Source organism: Oreochromis aureus, linkage group 7 (genome assembly GCF_013358895.1).
Source record: "Oreochromis aureus strain Israel breed Guangdong linkage group 7, ZZ_aureus, whole genome shotgun sequence".
Classification (NCBI taxonomy): domain Eukaryota; kingdom Metazoa; phylum Chordata; class Actinopteri; order Cichliformes; family Cichlidae; genus Oreochromis; species Oreochromis aureus.
This window is the reverse complement of record NC_052948.1, coordinates 14,185,251-14,209,361: the sequence shown is the minus strand read 5'-3', so window position 1 is coordinate 14,209,361 and position 24,111 is coordinate 14,185,251. Positions and strand designations below refer to the sequence as shown.

Here is a 24,111-nt window from a genome sequence, read left to right as displayed (position 1 = left end):
AAGACATAAAATTAAGACAGTTTATTTATTCATTTTTTAATCATTGTCTTTTTAAAAACTATATACACCCGCTTGAACGTTTCTCTAAATCTCCACTTATTCATTACCAGGATTTACATATCTACTGCACATACTGCTTGTTTTTCTGGTGCTTGTGCAGCTTACACTGCAAAACGCCTTGCTGCTAAGAACACGTTAATGGCAGCATCTCACTTTTACAGACAAAATCTTCATGCAGAATTATTGCTTGCTAAGTTTGCCAGAATGTCTGAAACCTGATTAGCAAGAATATTTGTTTTAATACTTAGTGTTGTTGAGCATTAACCAACCAGGCTGAGAAAATGATACCTGCTAGAAGTAACACAGAGCATGTCTATCTTTTTTTTTTTTTTTTTTTTAACTCCTGTAAACAGTTACATGAAAACAGTTGGCCATATATCAGAAAACGTGTCAAGCATTCTGGCACAGATTTCAAAACGCAATCACTAAAATCTACTTTTTTAAAGGTATTTTAGTAAACAGCCTCATCGTTGATGGTGAGCACGAACATTAACTGCACTGCTCGTACAAATGTGTACCTTACATGCAAGTCATGCATACACGTGCTCACACGCACACCGAAGTGTACGTAAATTCATAAGCTCCTTTTTTCTTTTGTTTAGCAGAAATCTCTTTGTCGAGAAAATTTAAGGAGACAAAGAGAACAAATGCAACACAATTAAGAAAAAAAGCTTGAAAACATACATGTTGGATGATACAAAATAAATATACAATTAAAAACGTACACAATATTTGCTACGGCAGGTCAGAATTAACTGTAGATTGATTGAAGATGCTGCTGCTGTGAAGGAGAAAGATGACTAGATGAGTCGTTTAGGTCAGCGGGTTCAGTCTTTGCTGCCGGAGTCGATCCTCTCCTGCCGCCGTGTCAAGATCTCCTGTAGCTCTGAGGTTCCACCGCTCTGCTGTAAAGGAAACATTGGTCTCTCTTTAAATATCGTTTGATGCTGAAGATGTCAGATATACAGACTTGCATATATTTTACAAAAGCAGTAGCTTTAGGATTTGTTTTCTTCCAAAAACAGTTCCAAAGTTCAATTTTAAATGAACTCAGACCCAGAGAACAGATAGGCATTCTAGGATGTTAGGGTCAGAAACGGTTTTTGTTGAGAACCAGTTCCCCGAAGTTCAGCTCCTTGGAATTAGTCTGCTTTCCTATTGATCCCTCTTATTGGTTCCACTTGCACTCGTGCTACAATCAGTTGATTTCAGTTTGTGTGCTGGAGGAGGAAAATAGTGGCGCAGTCTACATGTACTTTTTAAATTGCACAGAAGGACAAGAGCACTTCATCCTGGACAGAAACAGGTGCATTATGCTGCTAACACAACTTTGGATCTTTGTGATTTGCAAGCACCTGCACAGACAGCATGCTAACGCTAAGCTAGCCAAGAACCCAGGGTGACATTACCTGAGTGAATGCCAACCCCAGCCCAGCAGCCAGATGCTGAACTTTAACAAGTAACAAGCAGATGATCAGTCAAGCTGCAGCTTCAGTTTCTACCTGCTCATGTTTCTAAAGTAGAATCACTGAGGTGTTTGCTTTGAAGTCTTTTTGTGCTTGTTTTCATCTTTGCTTTGTGCTGTCGACTGTTCATTTCAATGCAGCGCTGTCTGAGGTCCTAAAGATCGCAATTCGATTCTTCATTCTCCTACAGACTCCTCTGATTTTTCTATTGTTTAAATTACAATATTTTCAGCAGATGATAAAACCTACAAATTTCAGACTAAACAGTTTAAAATAGGCTTTAACATATTCGTAAAGCACTGCTTTCCATTTTTAATTTACATTTTTCTGCAGCATCTCATTGCTGTGAATAAATACAGTGAAAGATCCAGTTGGTGGTTCAGGAATATACCACACTGCATTAGTGATCTTTTTCTCGAAGAAGTAAAATATACATTTACATTTGTAATTTGAGGTTATTAATCTACTTTGTCGTTTTTTTGTAACTTTTTTATGACACTTACGGAGAACATGTTAAACTGTCAAATTCTTTCTACTTAGTATGGTCTCCATCTCATCCACTTTTTATGGCTGTAAGTATATTATGTATAGAGCGTGAATCACTAAGAATCTGACACCTGACAACAGATTTTACATACATCTACTTGACTTAACGTGCTCAGATAATTACTGGAAGTTAAAATGTGGGCATTTTTCGTACAGTATCTAAAGGCTCGCAGATGTTCAGCAATCAAAGCACATCTATCAAATGAAACAGCTGTGTAAGCAGTGTGCTGCTGAGGTGACTGACCTCTAGCTGTTCTTTTTGCACGGTAACCAGTGAGAAGACGCGACTGCCTTCATCTCCACAAACAGCCTTCAGTTCTTCTTTGTTCAGGGAAAACAGCTGAGCCCCAGTCAGGATCCCCAGGCAGTCAACAGTCCTGCAGAAAACAGTCACACAATTAAAAGACAGTATTTACTAAAACAACATTGCTTCCAAAAGAGAGCACACTGCTAAAAGACCATTTTAAAAAAAATGTACGCCATTATAACAAAGCATGACAGGAAAAGATACGTATCATCAATAATGTTATTCACATTGTCATTTCCTGCACCTGGGTCATGTGACAGGCTCACTGAGACATGTTGCAGATTAGCTTTGTGCTAAATGCTAACTAGCCACGTATGCCAACGTGGTAACGCTTATATGGTTACAGACAAGGCAAACAGACACTGCCATAACACTCTGCATATATTTGTTCATACAATAAAGAAAACCTTTGATCACTCCTTTCTGACATTTCTGTCAGAACTTAAATAGATCGCTTTATTGCACCAGAGTACACCTGCAGGCTAACACCAGTTAAGCCACTAGAGGTCAGCAAAGACATGAAATTCAGCAAGTGATACTCAAGTTGCTGTCTAGGACATAATATTTAACAAATATAAGAAATACACATTAAAAAGACAGTAATTTATCTTTCTTTCAAATTATTTCTGTTCAAACCAACTGACTGATTCACTGTTTACTTGGAACAAGGATGCACAGAGCGAGAGGATGCAAATTCTTTGCAAAAAAGGCTCATACCACACCAAACATCTACTTAGCGAATTAGAAAATTTGTTATACACCCTAACAAATAATTTGGCCCAAAGGGTGTAAGATGTTTATCCCTGCTTTTAAGGCGTAGGGAGGTATTTTGATTTGGGGGATCAGTGAGTGTTGTGGGTAACTTACGATTTTGAGAAGCCTTTTGAATTGAGCCATGCAGTCACCTGCTCTGGCTTTGAGCTAGATTTGAGAGGCACTTGAACGCTCGCTGACGGCCGTTCCACGTGCAACTTCCTTGGGGGCTGCTTGTTATTGATTTTACTCAAAAGCTCCTCTATCACTGCAGCATGGAAAGATGATGGAGACAAAAGTCAGAGCAAGAACAGCTACTACTTAAAAAACAACATCAACAACAACAACGAACAGGGAAAAAAACATAACTGGAATTTCGGATTACTTTTTAACCCTTACTTTCACTCTTAGGTCTCTCCTTCTTGAAGCTATTTCCAGGGCTTCGAGACCCAGGAGAGGACGGGCTGTAACCTTGCTGCACACACAGAAACACAAACACAGGTCATGAGAAAGCAATCAAAGCCAGCATTATTCCAAAAAACTGGTTTGTCTTTTATCTCATTCTGCTTGACTCATTCTTGCCAAGTAGCCAAAAGCAAAGTATGTGTGGGAGGTTCTCACACATAGACGAGTGGCTGCTGCAGGGCATTTCTTGATGCAAGCAGCAGGTATCTATAAGAACGCAGCGTAATGCTGTGAGCGTCTTATATGTTGAAAGCGCAGACGTTTTGTACACAGGGCTTCACAAACCTATCGCCAATCTGCAGATAATTTAATTTTACCTTCAAGTATATATGATGGTGTTTATGAAACTTTTCTTATTCACGAGACCACTTTATTACGGCTCTATGATGAAACGATATCTTGACTTTAATCCCTGAAGTATCATCCTGTGAAAGAAAACCATATCCAACTAGTGATAAAGAAACCTTGAACTTTCTCGTAAGCTTATAGGGATGATTAGTTATTGTCTTCCTGGAATCTATCACAACACTTTATAGACAATACATCTGGGCTTTTCCAGAGGTGGGAAGTAACAAAGTACAAATACTTACAACGTTTTATTTTTATTCTTAAATTTTTTTTTATTTATTTATTTTTTTTACACAAATATCTTTAGTTTCTACTCCTTATATTTTCAAAACAGGCTCATTAATTTTGGTTCAGCTGTATCATCTGTAGAATTTATACTTGGAGTTTAAAGTGGGCCGAAGTGAGTGTAGGTGTTGTGGCCTTGGTACTTCAGCATCATGCTAGCTACAGAACAGCAGTGAGCATAAAGGAAGTAATGCTTTTTTTAATGGTAGGCAATTTCAAATTCAGTGTTTCTATCAGCTCAACAAACATCAGCAAACACACACACACATATATATATATATATATATATATATATATATATATATATATATATATATATATATATATATATATATATATATATATATATATATACATATACATATACATATATATATATATATATATATATATATATATATATATATATATATATATATATATAGATATATAGATATATATATATATAAATTCAGTTAACTTTGCATAAAACAGATAGCCTGTATTTTTTCCTTATCTATACTTCTACTTAAGTACAGAATGTCTGTACTTTTGCCTCCTCTTGTCTATGAAGTGAAGATAAGATTACAGCTAAAGTGACATGGCTCTGTACAGTGTAAACAAAAGTGAAGAAAAAAATGAAAAATATTATTTGTCCTGTGGCTGCATTAAATTCTTTTATTATTGTTACTAAACAATTTGGTATCTTAACCAAGGCTTGAGAAAGGAAAAGAAAAGATCTAATTCCATGCAGCACAAGCACTTATATGATCTTCTTTTATTACAAACACTGTTTTTCCATGGCAAAGTCTGGCACTGCCCAAAATGCAGCCTGACTGCTGAGAGCTCAGTCAGAAACCCTAATGCTGCAAGCAGAGCTGAGAAACAGGCTGCAGAGGCATGTGAGAAGTCACTCAATGTGGCTATATTATATTACACACTAGTTTAGACACAGAAGAATATCAAACAAAATAACATCTAAACATCTAAGATGCATGGGATTTAAAGGATAAAATAAGATGTAGCCAATCCAGCTCATGATACTTCACAATTCCCAGGCAAATTGTAGGTAATGCATGAAGAACATAAAGAGAGTTACAAGTTTTGTTGCAACAAACTAATTAAAATTCACTGAGAAGTCAATAGAGTCACATCCAGGACAAATTAATTACTAAAACCTGACCAGCATTTTAGGAATAGCAGAGATTCTTATGAAAATAGAAAAGTGCTTGTAAAACAACCCCTGTGACCTTGAACTTGAGTACAGTTTGGTTAAAGACCCATCAGGTGATCACTGTGTTTCACTGCATTCTCAGTAATACTCTAGCAGGAATAGCAATTCTCGCGAATTGTGGCGGGACAGATTCATGCCTCATCGTTGCCATTGCATGAGCTCATTGGCTCTTGGGCACGATGAACTAACAAGTCACATTTGTTTCATGACATGAGATGCCAGTGGTAACAGCTATGTTTTTCACAAATTACTATCAATCTAATCTATCTGTTATCACGAATGCTTTATAGCAGTCAGATGGACTTTGGAACTGTGGTGTCATGACTGGGAAGGATCTTAAACTTTGGGTAAACAATAAAGTCTAAACAGTCAAAAGTGTGTGTTTTATTAGTTTTCAAATAAAACCAAAAAAGAAGGTGTTGGTCACCTGGTAGGAGTAGGGGACCTCTGGCTCTTCTATGGTCACAACATCCAGGATGTTATATGGGACATAGCCGGCCTGCCCGCTGCGGTTCCGTAGTTTCCACCACTGTTTTTCATCCTCTAACACCTGCAAAAGACAGTTCATGCATTACTCCACTGTACTGGAAATGTTGACAGACGCATGACCTGTGCACAGCTGAAATTGGTTTGCTACCATTTGTGTTTTAGCACCATATGACGGGTTTACAGGTAACACACTCCCATTCAGCAGTTAAAATGTCCAAATTAATGAGTAAAACTATCAAATTGGTTGAAATTACAAACGTCAAATGACGGATAAAAGAATATGTCATTACAACCTCGAGGACTTCATCCTGCAGCACTGACAGCTCGTTGGCATTCCGCGCGACAAAGCTGTAGCGAATTTTGGCATATTTGGGGGCCTGGGGGATCCCATTGTAGGACCTGTGGAGACACATAGTGTCAAAGTGTTATATTTTGTGATATCTCATGTGGAAAAACACAAAAAAAACCTAAGTGAAGGACCTCATTACTTACCCATTTAAGGGGCTTGAGGGATGAGGCCTGTAATACTGAAAAAGAACCAAAAATAAATAAACATTTACAGATACTGCCATTTATTTTTTCCACAGATAGTGAAAATTTAATAAAAGCCTTACATCCTCAGGTTTGTGTTTACTGTAAGCCGGGCTTGCGGGGGAAGCTAAGGGGGCAGAGGGTCCTTCCGTTTCCCACGGGGATGTCAAGAAAAGCTCCGCCGGCGGCTCCCAGCCATTTCGAAACTTTGGGTAATAAGGAGGAGCGCACTGATCCCTCGGCCACTCGGCTCTGCGGGAAGACGAATGAAGGGATGTTCAAAAAAATTGCACTTGAGCTACTCTACTGTGGAGGCAGAGCTAGCAGTACCAGTGCGGATGCTGAACAGGTCATGCTGTTCATGGGGAAACTGCCATAATGTTTAGAGAGTGCTAAACTTCCTCATCCATCCAAATCTATGAAATCAGATTTCCCCACACAACTAAAAATGATCACTATCTACTCAGGTTTCAAAAGATTTTTAAGTGGTTTTGTGTCTTACAAATGCTAATTAAGACAGGGGATATATCATTAGAATAAAATACAGACTTTCATCTGAAAATGCTTACAGTATGTTGAAGGTAACCGTAACACTGTAGATTTATAAATATGTTTAAAATTAAGAATAAAATGTTATGTCTTTTTTTGATGTTCTGATGTAAAAGCTGACTGTAAACATGAAAACTGACAGCTTTACTCGCATAATTTTAACTAGCTTACTATGACGTCTCATAATGATTAGACATTAGGCCCATCGTACATGAACCTCTTAACTATTTTACAAAAAAACAAATACAAATTCCTTGCAGTTCTGCATGCTTCTGCGATTGAGGCAAATATGTAAGTACCTGCACCTGTTACTGTATGTCATGCTTGTGCCATGAAACACATTTGACACTGGGACAGATAATTTAGAATTACATTTACTATATTTAGATTTAGAATTAGGACACAATAACACATACATGCATTCATAAGCCAGCTTTGGCTTCATTTAGTTTCAGTCTCTGCAGATTAGTTCAACTTTTAATTGTCATCCCGATATATCAAATTAAACACCACTGCTATAGTAAAACATCCTAAAACAACACTTTACAGCCCTGTTTAGCTTTGCCGCTTCTTTAATTGCAACTGGAAAACGCAGTTCAGCATTTTACACAGGATCAAATGGTCACCCCCACCCCCCGCAGGGCAAGGTTACGACAAAAGAGATCCATGTCACAAGCACAGATGCATCATCTGAGTGTTTGTATCCATGACAACACTGCAAATCTACCTGGGTCTGGTCCAACCTTCCCCAAGCAGTTCAAAGATGGTCATTTCTTTTGGGGTGAGGTGTCCCCGCAGGAAGTCAACAGCATCTTTACACAGGTGAGGAGACATGATTGACCGCGGCAGCTCAGGACCTCCACAGCTCTGCAGCACCTGTAGATGCACCAAGTGTTTACAGCTGGCATAGCATTCACCATACAGAAGCTTTACGGTGTATTACCTGTAAAGGTATCACTTAGAGCTCTTTTTACAATTTTTTAAACGGTTATGCAAACATGGTATTTGAGTATTGAATTCAGCATGTAAACGTTTTCCGTTTTCACTTTATTGCACAAATAAAAGTATTTAAAGAGGAAAAAAAGAATTTTAAATTGTCCGAAATACTGAGCTGCTCGGAATATTTTGAGCTTCCGTATTTTGAGACCGTCCTTGGGGGACAACTAGCGGTCAAGGAGGCGTACTGTATGAGGCGTTTTCTTTATCTCAGCTGCATAAAACCAATGCATTCAAAGATTACTGCGCCATATAAACAGAGTCTGGTCACAGTTTTGCGCTTCCATCCAGCAGTATCGAAGGTGCGGCAGAAGACTGTGGTTTAGAAAACCAACATTATGTAAGTGCGGCTGCACCTGTATTATATCTGAAAACCACGTTGCTCCAGTCTGGTGAGAGTTTAGTGGGTGTGTTACAAAGCTAAAAAGTGGAATGCCTGATGGCAAAAATGCTGAACTGCTCTCATCTGTGAACTGAAAGAGGCCTAATGTGTTCCCATCAGATATGCCTGTGGGCTGAGCTCAGTCAACACTAAGGCATCAGATGGCATGGAAAACTAACAGTAACATGCATGCATACAGTATATTGTTGACTTTTAGGATAATCCACTTATGTGAGATCAGAAAAACTCTTACCAGCTCCAGAGGGCCAAAGAGGAAGTGAACCAGCTCAGATGCATTTGGGTTCTGTATGTGTTTCTTCAGTTTGGCCTGCAGGGAGCGCAATGACAGACACACAGCAATGAGGCATTGAAGAGACAACATCTAATGAATGAGGGAGGCTAGGTGCTTTGATATCTCACCAAGAGGTTGAAGGCCAGTTTCAGTTTCTGCAGGCTATCAATGAACTCTGCTTCAGAGGGGGGCTTGGCTCGCAGGGTCAGCATGCCCTCTGCAAAGAACCAATGCAACAATGACCACACACAGACTCCAGAGTTACCCACTGGCCACACAGACGCAATACAGATGGGACACAGATTTCACTTTCTGGCCAGAGGTCAAAGTCATAAACCTGAATGCTCATCTAGACAGAAGCTTATGGCTTTCGTTTCCAGTGAAATAAAAGACAGCGACACAGAAATGGTAGTTAGCAGATAGCGTCATTCAGCTTTATAGATACAAGTCACCTTTGGCCAGAGAGTGCGAGAGAACGTGGTGTTTCTCAACATGAGCTCAATAATTCATAGTTATGAGAGTTTCAGAATGACATTTCACTGATATTTCTTACCCAGATTAAGTGACAGTAGATAAGACACTGACCCCAAAGTTGAGAAACAAATTCTCAAAACAGAGAATTCGTTACTTCCAGCACACTTGACCACACTTTAGCCGCACATCGTTATTACCAGACGATGTGGATAAACTCACTGCTTGTGCGTTTGTCTCCTGACCCCACACAAGGACAGTGTCGCATGTAATATGCACGTTACGCTTAACTGCACACGCATGTTGACATAAAACATCACATCAGCGCCAGTGTTGGGCAGTAAAACATTACTCAGCAACATTTACAGTAATATTATTACTTTGTGCAACAATCACAGGAGGCGACTGCTTTGACGTCACACACCACCGCTTCCAAGAAAGATCAAACTGAATATCGGTTTGTTTTGGTTTGCCGTCATTTTAAAGTGGATGAATGCAATAATATTACTCCAGGTATAAGAGTTGCATAATGAGAATTGTATTACTTAAAAGAAGCCCAAAGTGGCCACTACCACAACACATACTTCAGTGGATCAGAGTCCTTGGCCACAGGACACAAAGAGACACAAACATGGCAACGTGAGCAATATGAACATATTGTCACTGCATTTGTGCCACCAGATGAGAAGAAAGGGAGACAGACCTGCTGGTCCTTTCTTCTTATTCTTCTTACTCTTGTTGCGCTGGTTGAGCTGAGCAAAGGCCTCTGCTGCCTTCTGCAGCCGTGCCACAAAGATCTCTATGTCATCCAGGGCACAGTTGAGGATTTGCTGAGGGGGACAAATGCTCAGGTTTAGGTTTTGAAGAATGTAGCTACATGAGACGTGAAAGGAGCAGCGTAGCATATTAGCAGGTGTCCCTGTGGATAAAGAAAGGCACTCACCACATCCTTCTCAATGCGCTGGGCCAGCTTTTCATGTGACTCTGAGTCACTTTGCCTGAAAGCTCGTCTGTCTACAAAGACAAAAAGAGAAAAAAAATAATCAAATCGACCACTGAATAAAACATTTAGAATAAAAAGTGAGATGTAGATGTGCAGCGTGTGAAATCTCACCCTGTGTGTCCACGGCTGCCACTCGTCCCCTTGCGGCAGGTGGTGGGCCCTTAGGGGCCGATGGGGGGAGGATAGTCTCTCTGTGACGCTTCATTTTTTCCTGGTTCACCCTTAACGAGGAGCCATGAAGACAAGTTAGTTCGCAGCTAGTTACCTTCTCAAATGTGTCTTTGACTGCATGAGTTTACATATATTAGTACTAATCTCACTTCAGAGTCTGAGGCCTCATATTCTTCCCGTGCTTGACGTCTCCAATGGCACTGTCAATGTCTGCATGAACCATCTCAGCCTGAAGAAAGTGAGGTAGAGACACAAAAGTCAACATTAATATTAAAATATTCCCATTTAGTAGGTTCACTATAAGCCATAGAAAAGAAAGAAAAAAAAGTTATTTCAGTGAGAGTGTGAAAAGGGTTAAACAATAGGACAAAGATAAACTTATTTGTCCAACTCACGTGGTTTAAAGTTTGCAGCACACTGAATTCACCTCTCTAAAGCATGTTAACACCTGCAAACTTTAATTCTCAAATCTGAAATATATCCAGATGTAAAGACGTGAAAGCTGTTGGCTCTAGACATTTTTAACAACAGTATATCTGGTTTGTGTTGTTGGTTATGGTGATTTCTGTTTTTTCTCAAACACAATCCTCATGTGATAAAGCAAAGGTCACTCTAGTAAATCTTTATGACCCAGCGCTTTCTTGTCTAGTCTTAGCCAGGGCTAAAAGATCCAGCATTCTAATAAAACACATTTTTGACATTTAAACCAACAAAGAAGTCATTTTCCCCCTTAAATGGCCTGAAATAACAGTTAATCAAATAAGGTAACACAGAAATACTGCCTTTACTCTAACATGGAACATTGGTCCTTATATTCAAAATCAATCCCCAAAGTCTCATTCGGAGCCAGGAAACAACGCTGACTAGTGGTGATTCTGAACTACACAGACATAATGTTATTACAGTGAGTCAATAGACTTCCAGCTTCCTTCATACAAATATACTGGCTGCAAAGACAATAGTGCTGAAATCTGACCTGTAGTGCTCTCGTATCAGCAGCTAGGTTTTCTTAATGATATAAAACACAAAGCCATCCATCATGCAAAGACAATATAATAATGTGGTGTATTCAAACAGAAACTCACGTCCACTTCGTCGCAGTGGAAAAAGTGGATGTCCGGTTTGTACTGGTCCTTGTCCTGACACACGAGCAGCACCACGGAGGGGTAACGGGTCTGATTCAGCACCGTCTGACACATGTGGATGGTTGGAAGAGGGAAGTTCTCCAACTCTTCCTGTAGCAGAACAACAAAAAGATAAGAAAGAGGTGGAAACAGGGAAAGAGCGAGACACATAGCCTTCTAAATGACTTGTATGAGACAAAAGGCATAATTACAGGACTCTATTGTAGCATTACAACTGAAAACATAGTAGATACAGCAAGTCTGACTGTGTTCAGGACTAATGCTATTGGAACACAGAAATGTCGGTATTTCATGTTGAAATAATGTTCTGAGGTATAAACAGATGTTTGGAGCCATACCTGCGTATCACAGTCCAACAGTCTGACTGACTTGTCTGTGACCTGGAGGAGCATCTCCTGGGTCCAGATTTTGTCTTTTGAGTCCAGAAGAATCAGTTTCTTGATTGCATCGTCCACTGTGGCAATGGACTCTGTCTTGTCCATAACAAATGTGGAGAGATGCTGCAGAGAAAACAGTTGTTGGTGACTTAGTGTGTTAGTGGAAGTCAACTAAAAATAGCACCTGTACTTGAAGCTGTGCTCAAGAAAGTGGTTAGTCATAATTTGCAATACACTTGATCTACTTTTCAAATATAAGGAAGGAAGCTTGTGACATTTGGGATATGCTTGGGCTTGTGCCAAGAGTTAAACCCTATATCAGATTACAGCTTTAGGACTGAAATAGAAAGAAACAAATAGAAAATTCTGCCTCCAAGCAGCTCAAAAGTTTCCTAATTAACACATTATATGTTATTTTTAATCTCTCATCAAGAAAAGAAGCATGTGCCAAGTATTCGTTTCTTGGCTGGGAGTTGCAGGCTGTTCACTATTGACCGATGACACAATGACACACAATGACACACAATGACAAAACTCCTGGAAGTACAGCGAGCAGCCAAGAAACAGCCTGGCACCACAGTGTTTATTTTTACACTTTTTTTTATGATTAAGAATAGCATAACTTGTTAATTAGTTAACCAGGGGAGCCACCTCCCTGTCTTCAGTCTTTAAGCTAACCTGAGGTGACTCCGTAGAGAACACAGAGCCACAATCAATCTTCTTATCTAACTCTCAGCAAGAAAACAAATAAAAATGTTCCCTCATTCCTTTAACTATACTCTCTTGCTATATAAATGCTTCATTTACTGTGTTTAGCTGAGTGAGTTACTGTTTATCTGATCAAAACTGAACTACTGCTACTAAGTGGCTGCTGGCACCAGGATTGCTATCTTCTGTATCATTACTCACCCATGCGTGATAATGAGGGAGGCATTTAGAAGAAATCCTATTAACATGGACACAGGACATAGTTCAAAAACATGCCTGACCCAAAGCACGTCTCTGACTCAGTCGTTCCAACATTAGCTCATTACTGCTGCGATCAAAGGCCCGACTGCTTTATTATAACAAAGTTCCAGTAAGTGAAATGTAATCAGAAGATGAACCTGTGTGTCCGCTTTTATCTCCGGGCAAAAGAACAATATGCCATAACCTTCATAGTGTCGTTATCTTGCTTTGCAAATGAGGTTACGTGACAAGCATTTTAAATCTATAAGTTAACAGCATTATATGAGATAACGTAAAAAAAAAAAAAAAAATGACAGTAACGCCCTGAATTATCAGGACACTGAATATTACTTCTTCGTTAAACATAATGTAAACACAGACATATCCAGTAACATACTACTATATTATACTGTAGTCTAAAAAAAGTTTTAAAAATTGGTATAAAGACCAATATAAAGAGCAATGACGAAAAACACTGTATATATGAATAGAGCCGTTTCATAAACACTGAAAATCATTTTACATTAATGACCTCTAAAATCCTTATGAGCTAAATAAGAAGTTAAAGTGTGTTAAAATAAGTCTAACACTGAATCTGTGTGTGAATCTGTGAGTCTACGCTGCTCGCTTTAATTTTAAATCATAATGAGATATGAAAATCAATGAAATAATGATCATTTTACCTCAACGTGGTACTGCGACGTCTCCTGCATGATAAAATTGGAGTTGGAGTATTTTTTCCTCTGCTCTGTTGATAAAAACAAAAAATAAATTTACATTTCAGACAGTAAAAACCTCCTCGGTGCTGCCTGCGATCCTGCTGTATATATGTACACCTGTATAAACAACACTGATCTAAACTCACAGGTCGAACCTTTTAGCGGAGTGAACAGCTGAAAGCATTAAAGCTGAAAACAGCAGGAGGGCAATAAGGAAGTGACAAAGACACGTAATGTACGCTCCTTTTATTTTTTCCATGAGGTCAACTGCTAATCCCAATGTTAACTACACTGTTCAGATATATTGCACGCTTACTAAAATAAAGTTTTCATCCTTATGATTTTCTACTATATTTTAAGACAAAGGAATAGATCTGCAGCTGCTTGCTGCCTGAGGGCAAGTGACACGAGATCAGAGCTATGTGAGAAATTCATAATTAAGTGTGAAATCAGAGGATACTTGAGTATTAATTTACTGTGCTGCATATTAAATTTTTTTGGCCAAGCTGGGATTAAATCTTCGTCAGATCCAGAGCACCGTTCATAGGCACAGATTTACTGGAGGGTCAAAGATCAGTGACAGCGTCACACTTCCTCAACTTTACCTTTCAGCTGGTTAAAAGCTGTAAAAATCAGACTGAAGTACAGTTTCCACACCTTAAAGTTCTGTAGCAGTGAGATGGCTGAAACGATTATCGCTACAACTGGAGAACTATTCCTGAAGACTTAAACTTAAAGAAATGATAGCAAATTATAACTTAATAGCTTAAGACTTTTGCACACTGCTGCAATAGGAATAACTGCATACCATAGAGTAAGGAAAAAGGTCACGTTCAGGCTTGTTTTAAGACACAGCTGTATCAATGTGTGATAAGCCTTTACAAATACTTGAAACTAAATCTAAACCCACCATTGATGCTTCCTTATTCACAAGAAAGTCAAATTTCTGCACTGTAGAATTAAAGATTACAGATTAGGAAGATCTAGGTTTCATCTACACATCCGGCCCATTTGTCACAAAATTGTTTTCATACATACGAATGACTTCCAAGCAAAAACTATTTGACATAATAAGCTCAGTAAAGCTCAATAAACACGACGAGAGCTGCCGATTAGGGTGCACTACATTACACATTTTGATAATGTCAGTTTTAGAAAAATGTAATGATAAAAACATAAATCACAGCAACTTTAAAAAAAACATTGAACCTTTTCAAAGCCTAGGGTCAACATGCAGTGACCCATATCAAATGTCAGATGCACAAAAACACTGAAACTCGTGTCACCATTGTGTCAGTGCGATGCATGTGCTGCGTGCGCTGCGTGTGCTGTTGGCTCAAGGTTTTCTTTTTGAACAGGCTGATTACAAATGAGTGTGCCACTGTGCTCATTGACCTATTTACCAGTTGAATAGTCTGCAGGTAACAATTACGGTTAAATGAGAGCATGCCTCTATCAACTCCATTGCCAGATATCAACTCGCTCTGTGTCTCCAGTCCCCTACCCAACAAAATCAACACGCTGATGTCACGCAGATTTTCTATTCGTACAGACATGCTTCTGTTCATGTGCTTTACAGCAACACAAAGCCACTCTGTTTGCCTAGCACTTACCAAAATGTGCAATAATGCTTTAAATGACATTCTATTATTTGATATTCCAATTCATTGTGGTAATGAACATGCTTCCTAGAGTCCTACATGTTTGCCTGTGATGAAACAAGGCCTCTAAAGGGGACAATTTTAGAGCCAGCGCAACCGCTGCCCAAATAATGCAAGCATTTCTCTTTCCTCTTCCAGCCATTTCCTCTCTGCTTGGCTCCTCACAGGTGAAACACAAGCGTCAGGTGTCGATCTGAAAGACGAGCTCCCCCTATGTCTTATTAATGACTGACATTTATGCCAGTCAATTCACAGCGCCACAGTGCAATAGCAGCTTGCAATAAGAGCCACTTAGCAGGCAGATGGGCAGATCCTCAGAGGTCTGACGAGTCAATGACCAGTGATAAACATGGCTCCCTGGCAGATTATCAAACCAATACATGACCCAGGTCAATCGGACAATCCTATACTGGGAAACTATTAAACATATTTAACGGGATTCAATCCAAAACCAACAAAACTGCTGATTTTCAGTGTAGCAGAGAAAGAATTTTGAATCAGTTTGACTAATAATGACACATTGCATCATCACAATTATATATCGAGTCAATCACCAACACCTTGTTGGCAAAACTTCGTGATTTCTTTCTAACTGTGCCACCACCCTTTAGATACGGAAGTTTCCAGCTGCGTCAACAAAGACTTGACCATATGTTGCCAGCAAGGACCACATCAACACATCTCACAGCCTGACACCACTGACCGAAAGAAGAGACACTAAATGCAGTGGATCTATCGCAGAGATTCAACTGAAATACAAAACAACACAGACATTCAAGAAAAGCAACAGAGCAGGAAAATATCAATTTGAACCTGTTGATTTAGTCCCACCCAAGAAAAAGTTTACCTGACAGAGACATGATCCTCAACCGAAAACTACCCGAGAAACTTATTATAGCTGCCAGGTGATTTTCAAGTCCGCAGCTGATGAGTCCTAAGTGGCGTCTTTCTGCTTTACCCCAAAGCTGCTGCTGCTGCTGCTGATAACAGATCAAGTGGGAGGACCTGTGCATCATTTGCATTAGTTTTTCTGCTGGACTGCACTGTGTGAATGGTAGGGTGGTTTGCATATGGGAGATTGTTATAATTTAACTAATGTACGTGTGTTTATTCAGCATAGTGTGAACAACCATCCTACACTGACCTCCCAAATATCTAGCACTGTCATGGTTGGTGTTCAGTATTTTCCACTGTTGCCTCTTGGGGTTAAAAAGGATGGGCACGTGGCTGTCACCCTGCAGTGAGACGGTAGTGGTGACCATCTGCCAAACAACACAAGCTCATCACACGTACGGTGGGATACTTCACAAAGATCGTTAGAGTGAGAGTATCCTGTGGATATTTGGATGATTTACAGCTCCAATATGTCACACAGACAACGAGGTGCACAGTCAGAAGTTTTGGGAACATCTTGCATCCCTACAATAACGTCATCTGCCATTTCAGGCGATTCTAAATTTGGCCATGCAGGAAAGTGGGTTGTTCTGCTGTACCTTGGTTTAGGTTTCTATTTGTGCCTACTCTGTTATGAAATGTTTCTCTATGTTGACAGTGTGGAAGGAGGTGTTGGCAGGAACCAGTGAACTAATGTCTGAGGCAACGAGGGAAGGACCAGAGTCCTGAGTCCGCCTTTTCCTTTTCACTTTTCAATGTGCCCTTTATTCACCTGCAAGACATGGGCACCTCACCCTGTTCCAACCACACGTTAAAAACAGCCACACCCTGCAGTGTAACAGCGAATTTCAGTCACACACGCCCTAAGTCATGCATGCAACAGCTAAAATAAAACGTCACATCATGCCAGTACTGGATTACTGAGTTTAATAGCACTTACTACCGATTGGTAATGCAGCCCAACAATGCAAATGGGACACTAAAATAACAAGCATATCCCTGAATTCAAAGAATGTGACTAAGTGCAGATACATACACACTGGCATTAATGCCAGCCTGCAGTGCAGGCCTGGCACAGAGCTGGAAACTCAAGTTCCCTTCAGGAGCCCAACTTCCCTGCCATGATCGTCAGTGTCTAACATAAGTGTCAGCACGGCGAGGATGGCGGGCCCCCTCTTATCAGTATGTGTGTGTGTGTGCCCTGGGGAGAGGGCTGTGACAGTCCAGTGAGGCTATACACCTGCGGCAACATGCCACAGAGTGAGTTTCCGGACACAGTCATTTGCATAGCAAATGGAAAATTGTTGTGATTTGTGTCAGTAACAGTGCTAATCCACACAGATTGACTACGAACAGTTTGGAAAGGTATCTAATTAAGAAAGTTACATATTCCACTCTTGATTTTGTTGACACTAAAGCTGTAAATCCTTTGTCACAAATCTATAGTTTCATTTTTAAGTAAACCAAGCAATGCGAAAATAAAGTATAGAGCATTTGCTGGGATCTATTTTCAGCAACGGATTCTTACAAGCAAGTAAGCAAATTCTCAATACTTAACATCTAATTCCCTGACAGGTAAGAGTGTCCAAACTCTTAAATGACAAGCTGTAAACTGTAGCTAGTCTGCTGTGAGTCATGCCGCAGAAATAAGGGCATGTCGCAACAAAGTTCTGGAAACAAGCGAACAACAAAATGATCTTTCAGGAACAAACAGTGCAACACTTCAACCTACTTCCATGAAGCGACTTACCATAGAGGGCCTTGGCGCTGAGCTTGCTGTCCGATCTGGCCACTCCACTGAAATGACAAGAAGAAGGTACAGGGTTACGCAGCATGCCCTTCATCTTCTGACCCGAACCTCAGGATAGTTAAGTGTCACAACCCCTTTTGCATGCACAGAAAAAAATACGAGTGATATACAGAGAGGAGACTGGCCAGCACTGGATGAGATTAGCCTGAGATTCTGAGCATATGGATCAGGGAGAGGGAGAGAGGGAGAGTGGAAAAGGGAGGGGGGGGGTGTAGGGCACAGAGGAAGGCTGGAGCCAGAGACCCAGGCAAAACAAACAATTTTCAACAGAGCGGCTCTGTACCCAAAGTCCCTGACCCACACCACCTTCCACACACTGGGTTAGTGATTTTCTCTTGCCTGTGTGACAGTAACCCAGCAGCATTAGCTAACACACTGAAAGGTAAACATCCAGAGGGGAAGCAGCAGGAATGTGACACTCACTTGGCTTGCTTCAGCGGAGATCCCTGGTGATTCATGATTTAAGGCATCTACCTGAATGAAGAAAAGGACAGACAGAGTGAGAGAAGAGAAGGAGGAGAAGGGAAAATATTTTACCCTACAATAAGCAAGTGTCATGTCTTAAAAGCAGCTCAGACATTTTTCCAAGCAGAGATTTCCCTTTTCCTCGCATTCCACTTTGAGCTCATTTATAATCCAAAGGTTATAGGCTCATAAATCTATATAACTACATTATCAAGGTTGCAGATCCAGTATGCAAAGCGTACTCTGCTGCACACTCTGTTTTTTCACTGTAGAGAGCCAGGTGTTGGGCCTGTACTGCTGGGAGTCTGGGGGCTGATCTGGGACAATGGCAGACAGCAGGCTGACGTGCTCTGTGTAATTAGATCCACCCTGTTGACGACTATATCTGCATAGCTGCAATTAATTAACTCGGTTGGTTTTTACATCCACATTGATAATTGTCAGAGTCCCGAAGGACACAGCGTGTAACAGAGTACTGCATCTAAATCTGAGAGATCAGCAGGAGCAGAAAATGAGCGAAAACAACTGTCACACACCTTTCAGCCTGGAGACTTTAACCTGTCTATCAAGCCATTCACAACAAGGTTATATAATGTGAGCCACAACAAACACTGTGATTGAACCAGTGACTGTACAGGTGACTTTTTTATAGTCACTGGCATAAACATGTTATCACACTAGAGATTTTGCAAGGACTTATAAGGACTTCAGCTGCATTGCTGACCATAAATAGATTAAACCTAAATGCCATTACAGTAATTTTTTTTATCAATGCATTAACCACTAATCACCGTGAGTTGTACGCAACACTGAATTATCAGCTGAAGTGACTTTTAGACTCCAAATATCACTTTAAGCAGCCCGTTCAGTTTGTATCCTCAAACAGAGATGAGCGTTTAGAAAGCATTTCAACTTTTCTACAACTACACAAGCTGTGGGAAACTGACACCGAGATACTCGGAGGCATTGGGCGTGCTTCCCACAACAGGTACAAACATTCCAGTATCTTTTTTTTTAAACTGTTCTGACATTTCCTTGTGTTATGCCTTACCTCCTTCCTGAAGTCAAAACTGTTATGTCTTTCCTAACAAGCACTATTCTACGCTACTTATCTACAACCTATAGCAGTTAAATGTGTACGGGTGCGGTCTGCAAAGCTTATCTCGTTGGCCGATCATAAACTTAATCTCATTTACGGATAATCTCCTCAGATCTTTCGAAACAAAGAGGGGGCAATTCACAACAGCAGTTTAGACAACCAAAATCATACTTATTATAAGTTAAAATATGGTTATGTTCACGGTGGGGCCACCTGTGGAACCATTCCTCCTCACTGAAGATTACCACAACAAAGAGTCACATGAGCAAAGGAAAAAAAAAAGAAAAAGAAAAGGCTATATTTACTTTAGTAAGCCTGCCCAAAAGATAGACTTCCTCTTTCGGCCCTTATCACTCTGGCCTTCCTCTGTCAATGCTATTGTTCACGGTTCTGGCCTGTTGCCAGGTTTCAGGATGGAGGTGAAGCCAAAGCAGTACAGGTAGGGTGTCAAGTGTTGTGAACTTGATGGCAAGAGGCCACCTGCTCACCTCCACTTACTGACATTTATTGTGCGTATTGCTGAATAATGACAACCCTTTACTCAGAGGAAATTACACTGAATGCCAGCAATAATTACGTACTAAACACGAAGGCCTCTGAGAGCAAAAACCTCCACCCAGGCAGATCACTCTCTGAGCAGTATTTAACTTTAATGAAATAGTACTACATTTTATATTTGATTATTAATTTGGTTCTTTTTAAACATACTTTAAGAAGTGTGTAGTCCAATAAAAACAAGTGCCAAGTGCAGAATTTTGTTTTTTGCCTCATTGGAACTTATTTTAATATACTTATTATTTTTTATTTTTGTGGATAAGTAAATTTTTTAGTCAATTTAGTAATAAATAGCAAGTTTAAAAAATTGAATTAAAAAAATATAATAATTCAGGAACATTGTACATGTATTCAAGCTGCTATGTATTTAATCAGTCATAACCTGTTACTGTAATGTACATAACAAAGCCAAAATAAAACAAATGTTGCCAATACAAACAAAAGCAGTAGAATTTCAAGTAGTTTTACATGACGTGTAAGGTGATACTTAGAAACCTCTTATATCATTGTTGACCTTCAGAGGTCAGAGGTTAAATGTGAAGTTATATTTTAAATCTTCATACGCTACTTTGAGACCACAGTAAGAATCATTGTTTCTAAGGCTTTTTGCCAATTTTCAACCAACAAATCATTAAGTTGACCTCAAAGACCTTCGTGGATCTAAGCCAAAACATAATGGATTGTTAACATGAGCCCACGCTACACCTCTACAAAGTTTTATTAAAATTAATTCAAAACATTTCAGGCTATTATGTTTACAGACAAAACGGCACGCACGCATGCAAATACAACCAAAAACATAACCCCCTCGGCCGGGTTAATAAGAAGCAGAGGATGCTCGTGTTCTTTCTTTTAAATCTACTCATTTAAGAAAAAAAAAAAGAACAACAATATCAGGCTGGTTAAATTTCATATTTGAGATAATTCCGATATCGAATTGCTTTCTTTGACAAAAAGTTATCTGAGTGTGAGTCCCGACTCAGCAAAGCTCTGCCTTATAGTACAGTCTCATATTTTAGATTTGTGGTATATTTGCTTTTGGATTGAGAACTGTCTGTTTGCACGGTAACAAATACAAATCCACAAACTCACATAAAGGTTTAACACTGAAGGTTAATTCAAATCTATGTGCATGCATATTTTAAAGTGGATTTTCTCCAGGAACATGCATAATTATGAAAACCTCAATATTTCTTTGCTCACAGTACGCTACATATAGTTTGGACTAAATAAAGAAAGGTTTCTTTAGTGCAGGATTTGCAGAAAAGGCAATAGCTACAATAAAATACAGAAACATTCTACAAGAGGCTATTTCAGTTGCAGTAGGCAGAAATTTAAAAAGAAAGTAAAGGTCTGCTGGCCTTCACTCTCTGCTCTAAGCCTGCCATATCCACACACATGAAATCTCTCGGGGTTCTCACACCCCATGAGACTGCAGCTCCTTAAATTACGTTCAACGACAGCTCTAAAACAAACAGCATATAAAAAGCATTCCAGCTCCAAGCAACACTGCAAACGCCCCACAACACACCTGAGGCTGCACGAATGAGTCACAGCCTCATTACTGTGACATAATCAGCACATGCTCATTAGCTGCTTCTTGTATAAGGAACACTTCTGTTGAAGACTGATGTCAAATGAGTCCGACTACAACAGATACGCTTATTTTAAAAACATCAACGCTGCAAAGTTAGAAAACCAACAGCTTATATAGTAAGTGCTGCATCAATGACCTCTTATAGGTGCCATTATCATTGACCCATGGTCTTGAAAAACAATGTCGTTAGTGATAACAGTTCTTCACTTTTATGTAACTCATTCACACTGTTATGATAGCTGGCAGTGACTTTTATAAAGACTCATATTACTAGCTATTATTTCTCTTTTGGTGATTAATGTGCAGCATATTGGGAGGTTACTCCTACACCCATTAATCTGGAATTAAACCATGATCCTTTGACAATCGAGTTAAATGCTGCAATTAAAACGGTTGGTGAAATCAGATGGAAACTAGGGTAGCAACGTGTACTTTTCTGCTCTGTTGCAAGCAAAGCAAATACATGCATGCTCAAAAACATGAAGTGATAGCTTTGTGTAATCAAAGCTTTGTTAATTCAAATAATTCTTCATTGAGGAAAATGTGCTTGGTATAAACTGGATGTATGCTAATTGAGCAAATTTCATTTGACCACACTCCATTAAATTTAACACTTTACAACGTACTGTGTGAAATTACATAGGAAAATCTTAACAAACTAACAAAATGTGATAACAAATAAGCTACTACTATCTGCAGCTTATTCCTGAATTTTAGTCTTTTTTAACTTATAAAGTATTTGCACACTTGCAGGTTAATATCTAGTTTTTATATCTAAATAATGAATGTTCTGTATTAGTCAGGTGATATAGATCTCAGCTGGATACAGTGGCTTTATGTGACATTGTAGAATACACTATATAATATAAAAAAAATCATGTATATTATAAGCTCATTCATTAACATGTAGATCACCAGACCGCCACCATTTTTTTTCTCTGCAAAAAAATTGAAACTTTTTATTATATATATATATATTAAAACCTCAACACACCACGTCTAAATCAACAGCAAACATGACTTTTGACCACACAGGAACCAATTACTTGTTTATTATACTGCCATCTGCTTTCTTCCATGCCAGTAAGTGACTGCTTCCATGAAGCCTGGTGGTTCCCATCCATTTGGTTCACATCGGTGTACACAAGGTTACACGGAGTGTATAAATGAATACGTTTAACTAATCACGCAACGTTATTAGAGAAACTTAGACAAGAGAAACTTAAAGGGCAAAGTTAAAACTTTTACTGGCGCACAAGATCGTATGACACGACTGAAAAGTTCCAGTGTAGTCAATTTGCGATTTATGAAGCAAATACTTATTTATTTATTCGTTTTAATGTAAATTTAATGTAATGACTTTAGAAACAAACAGCTGACTAGCATATCTTTTACCCATCATTGCAACTTACTGTGAAAATTTCCGGATTGGATGCTCAAGGTGACAAACGTGGATGAAACAGCGCCTTAAACATCAGCCAGCCATCCCAACCTGCAGCTAGAAGACTAAAAGAAAACCCTCCGCGGTAAATCTCGCACTATCTCTAACCTCAGGAAACCCGCTGGACTCCAAAACTGCACAATTGTAGCACAAGAAGCTTCCAGTCGGTTCTCAGAAACTGCACCGCTGAGAAGGTGACTCTGCAGGTAACCTAACTTTAGAGGGGCGGAGCTCCTTGGACACCTTGTTTGGAAGGTGGGTCGGTCCTTGTGTTTTTCTCGGAATCTGTCAGGATGGTGACAGTTTTGAAATATGCTGGTGCTGTAACTCAAGTCATCCGCTACAAAAATGTTAGTCGCCAGTCACTATTCTTTACAATACAAGTTAATGCAAATCATTTGATCGTTAGGCGTCTGTGTGTGCGCCAAAGGTGTGGGGGGGGATTTTAAGGGATTTAATTGGTTGAAGGAGTAATGGTGCAAACAGTTCTTTAAAAATTCTTACTTATTCCGGTTTACCGTGGGGGATCCTTGCGCAAAGGTTGGAAGCATTGTTTCAAAACATAAACGACACGTGGGATCTCACATGAGATGTCGTGGGTGACATTCTATTTTCTATGAAAGCTCTTCTCAGGTGGAAGCTTTTAAATTCTGCCGGTTTGTCTTTGTGCAGCAGCACAGTGACTGGTCTAAACTAGTCGAATTCCGTGGGGGGACTGAAAGAGGAGCAACAGCGTGGAACACTGCCCAGGTTTCAGTGTCCCCAGCTGGTAAGAATGACCACTCTTTGTATATTGTGCTGTCCCTGCAAAGAAAACCAATAAGATAATGCAGTTCTCAGAGAGGCCTCATTTTTTGTTGACCCCCCGAATCACCTTAGAACTCACAGCACAAAAGTCTTTGTATAAACGTTGCTGCTGACATCCAGCCAGTGTTTGTGCGAGCTTGTTGCTCAAGGACGGGCACTCTGAAATGTGGATTGTTTTGAAAGTGGTTACTCTGGAAACCTTGTCCCTGGGTTTGATCATTAACTTCATCTGTCAGCGGTGAGAAATCACCTGTTTGAAGAAAGGA

At 39.6% G+C, this 24,111-nt stretch overlaps 1 protein-coding gene across 3 annotated transcripts; it reads right to left on the bottom strand.

The window, feature by feature from the left end:
* Positions 1–6: 6 nt before the first annotated feature.
* eps8l2 (EPS8 like 2) lies at positions 7–23,240 on the bottom strand. 3 transcript variants are annotated; one of them, XM_031747348.2, is made up of 21 exons: positions 23,010–23,240; positions 18,305–18,355; positions 17,822–17,868; positions 13,481–13,545; positions 11,811–11,972; positions 11,413–11,562; positions 10,477–10,556; positions 10,268–10,377; positions 10,097–10,167; positions 9,857–9,983; positions 8,811–8,899; positions 8,644–8,718; positions 7,740–7,888; positions 6,547–6,715; positions 6,425–6,459; positions 6,226–6,331; positions 5,871–5,993; positions 3,532–3,607; positions 3,247–3,400; positions 2,317–2,449; positions 7–965 (listed from the first exon to the last, which is right to left on the bottom strand). In XM_031747348.2, the coding sequence occupies exons 2-21, from the start codon at positions 18,337–18,339 to the stop codon at positions 888–890; spliced, it is 2,034 nt and encodes a 677-aa protein (XP_031603208.1). In that variant the 5' UTR covers positions 18,340–18,355; positions 23,010–23,240; the 3' UTR covers positions 7–887. The 3 variants fall into 3 exon arrangements, with proteins under 3 accessions (XP_031603208.1, XP_031603207.1, XP_031603206.1); XM_031747347.2 differs by lacking the exons at positions 18,305–18,355; positions 23,010–23,240 and having other exon boundaries at positions 7–962; positions 17,822–18,277; XM_031747346.2 differs by lacking the exons at positions 18,305–18,355; positions 23,010–23,240 and having other exon boundaries at positions 17,822–18,273.
* Positions 23,241–24,111: the final 871 nt, after the last annotated feature.

Coding starts and splice junctions, on each gene's coding strand:
- eps8l2 (XM_031747346.2), bottom strand. CDS start 17,915: ATGAAGGGCATGCTGCGTAACCCTGTACCTTCTTCTTGTCATTTCAGT. Junction 6,332..6,424: donor CCCTCAAGCCCCTTAAATGG/GTAAGTAATGAG, acceptor GTGTCTCCACAG/GTCCTACAATGGGATCCCCC. Junction 2,450..3,246: donor TCAAAAGGCTTCTCAAAATC/GTAAGTTACCCA, acceptor TGTTTTCTGCAG/GACTGTTGACTGCCTGGGGA.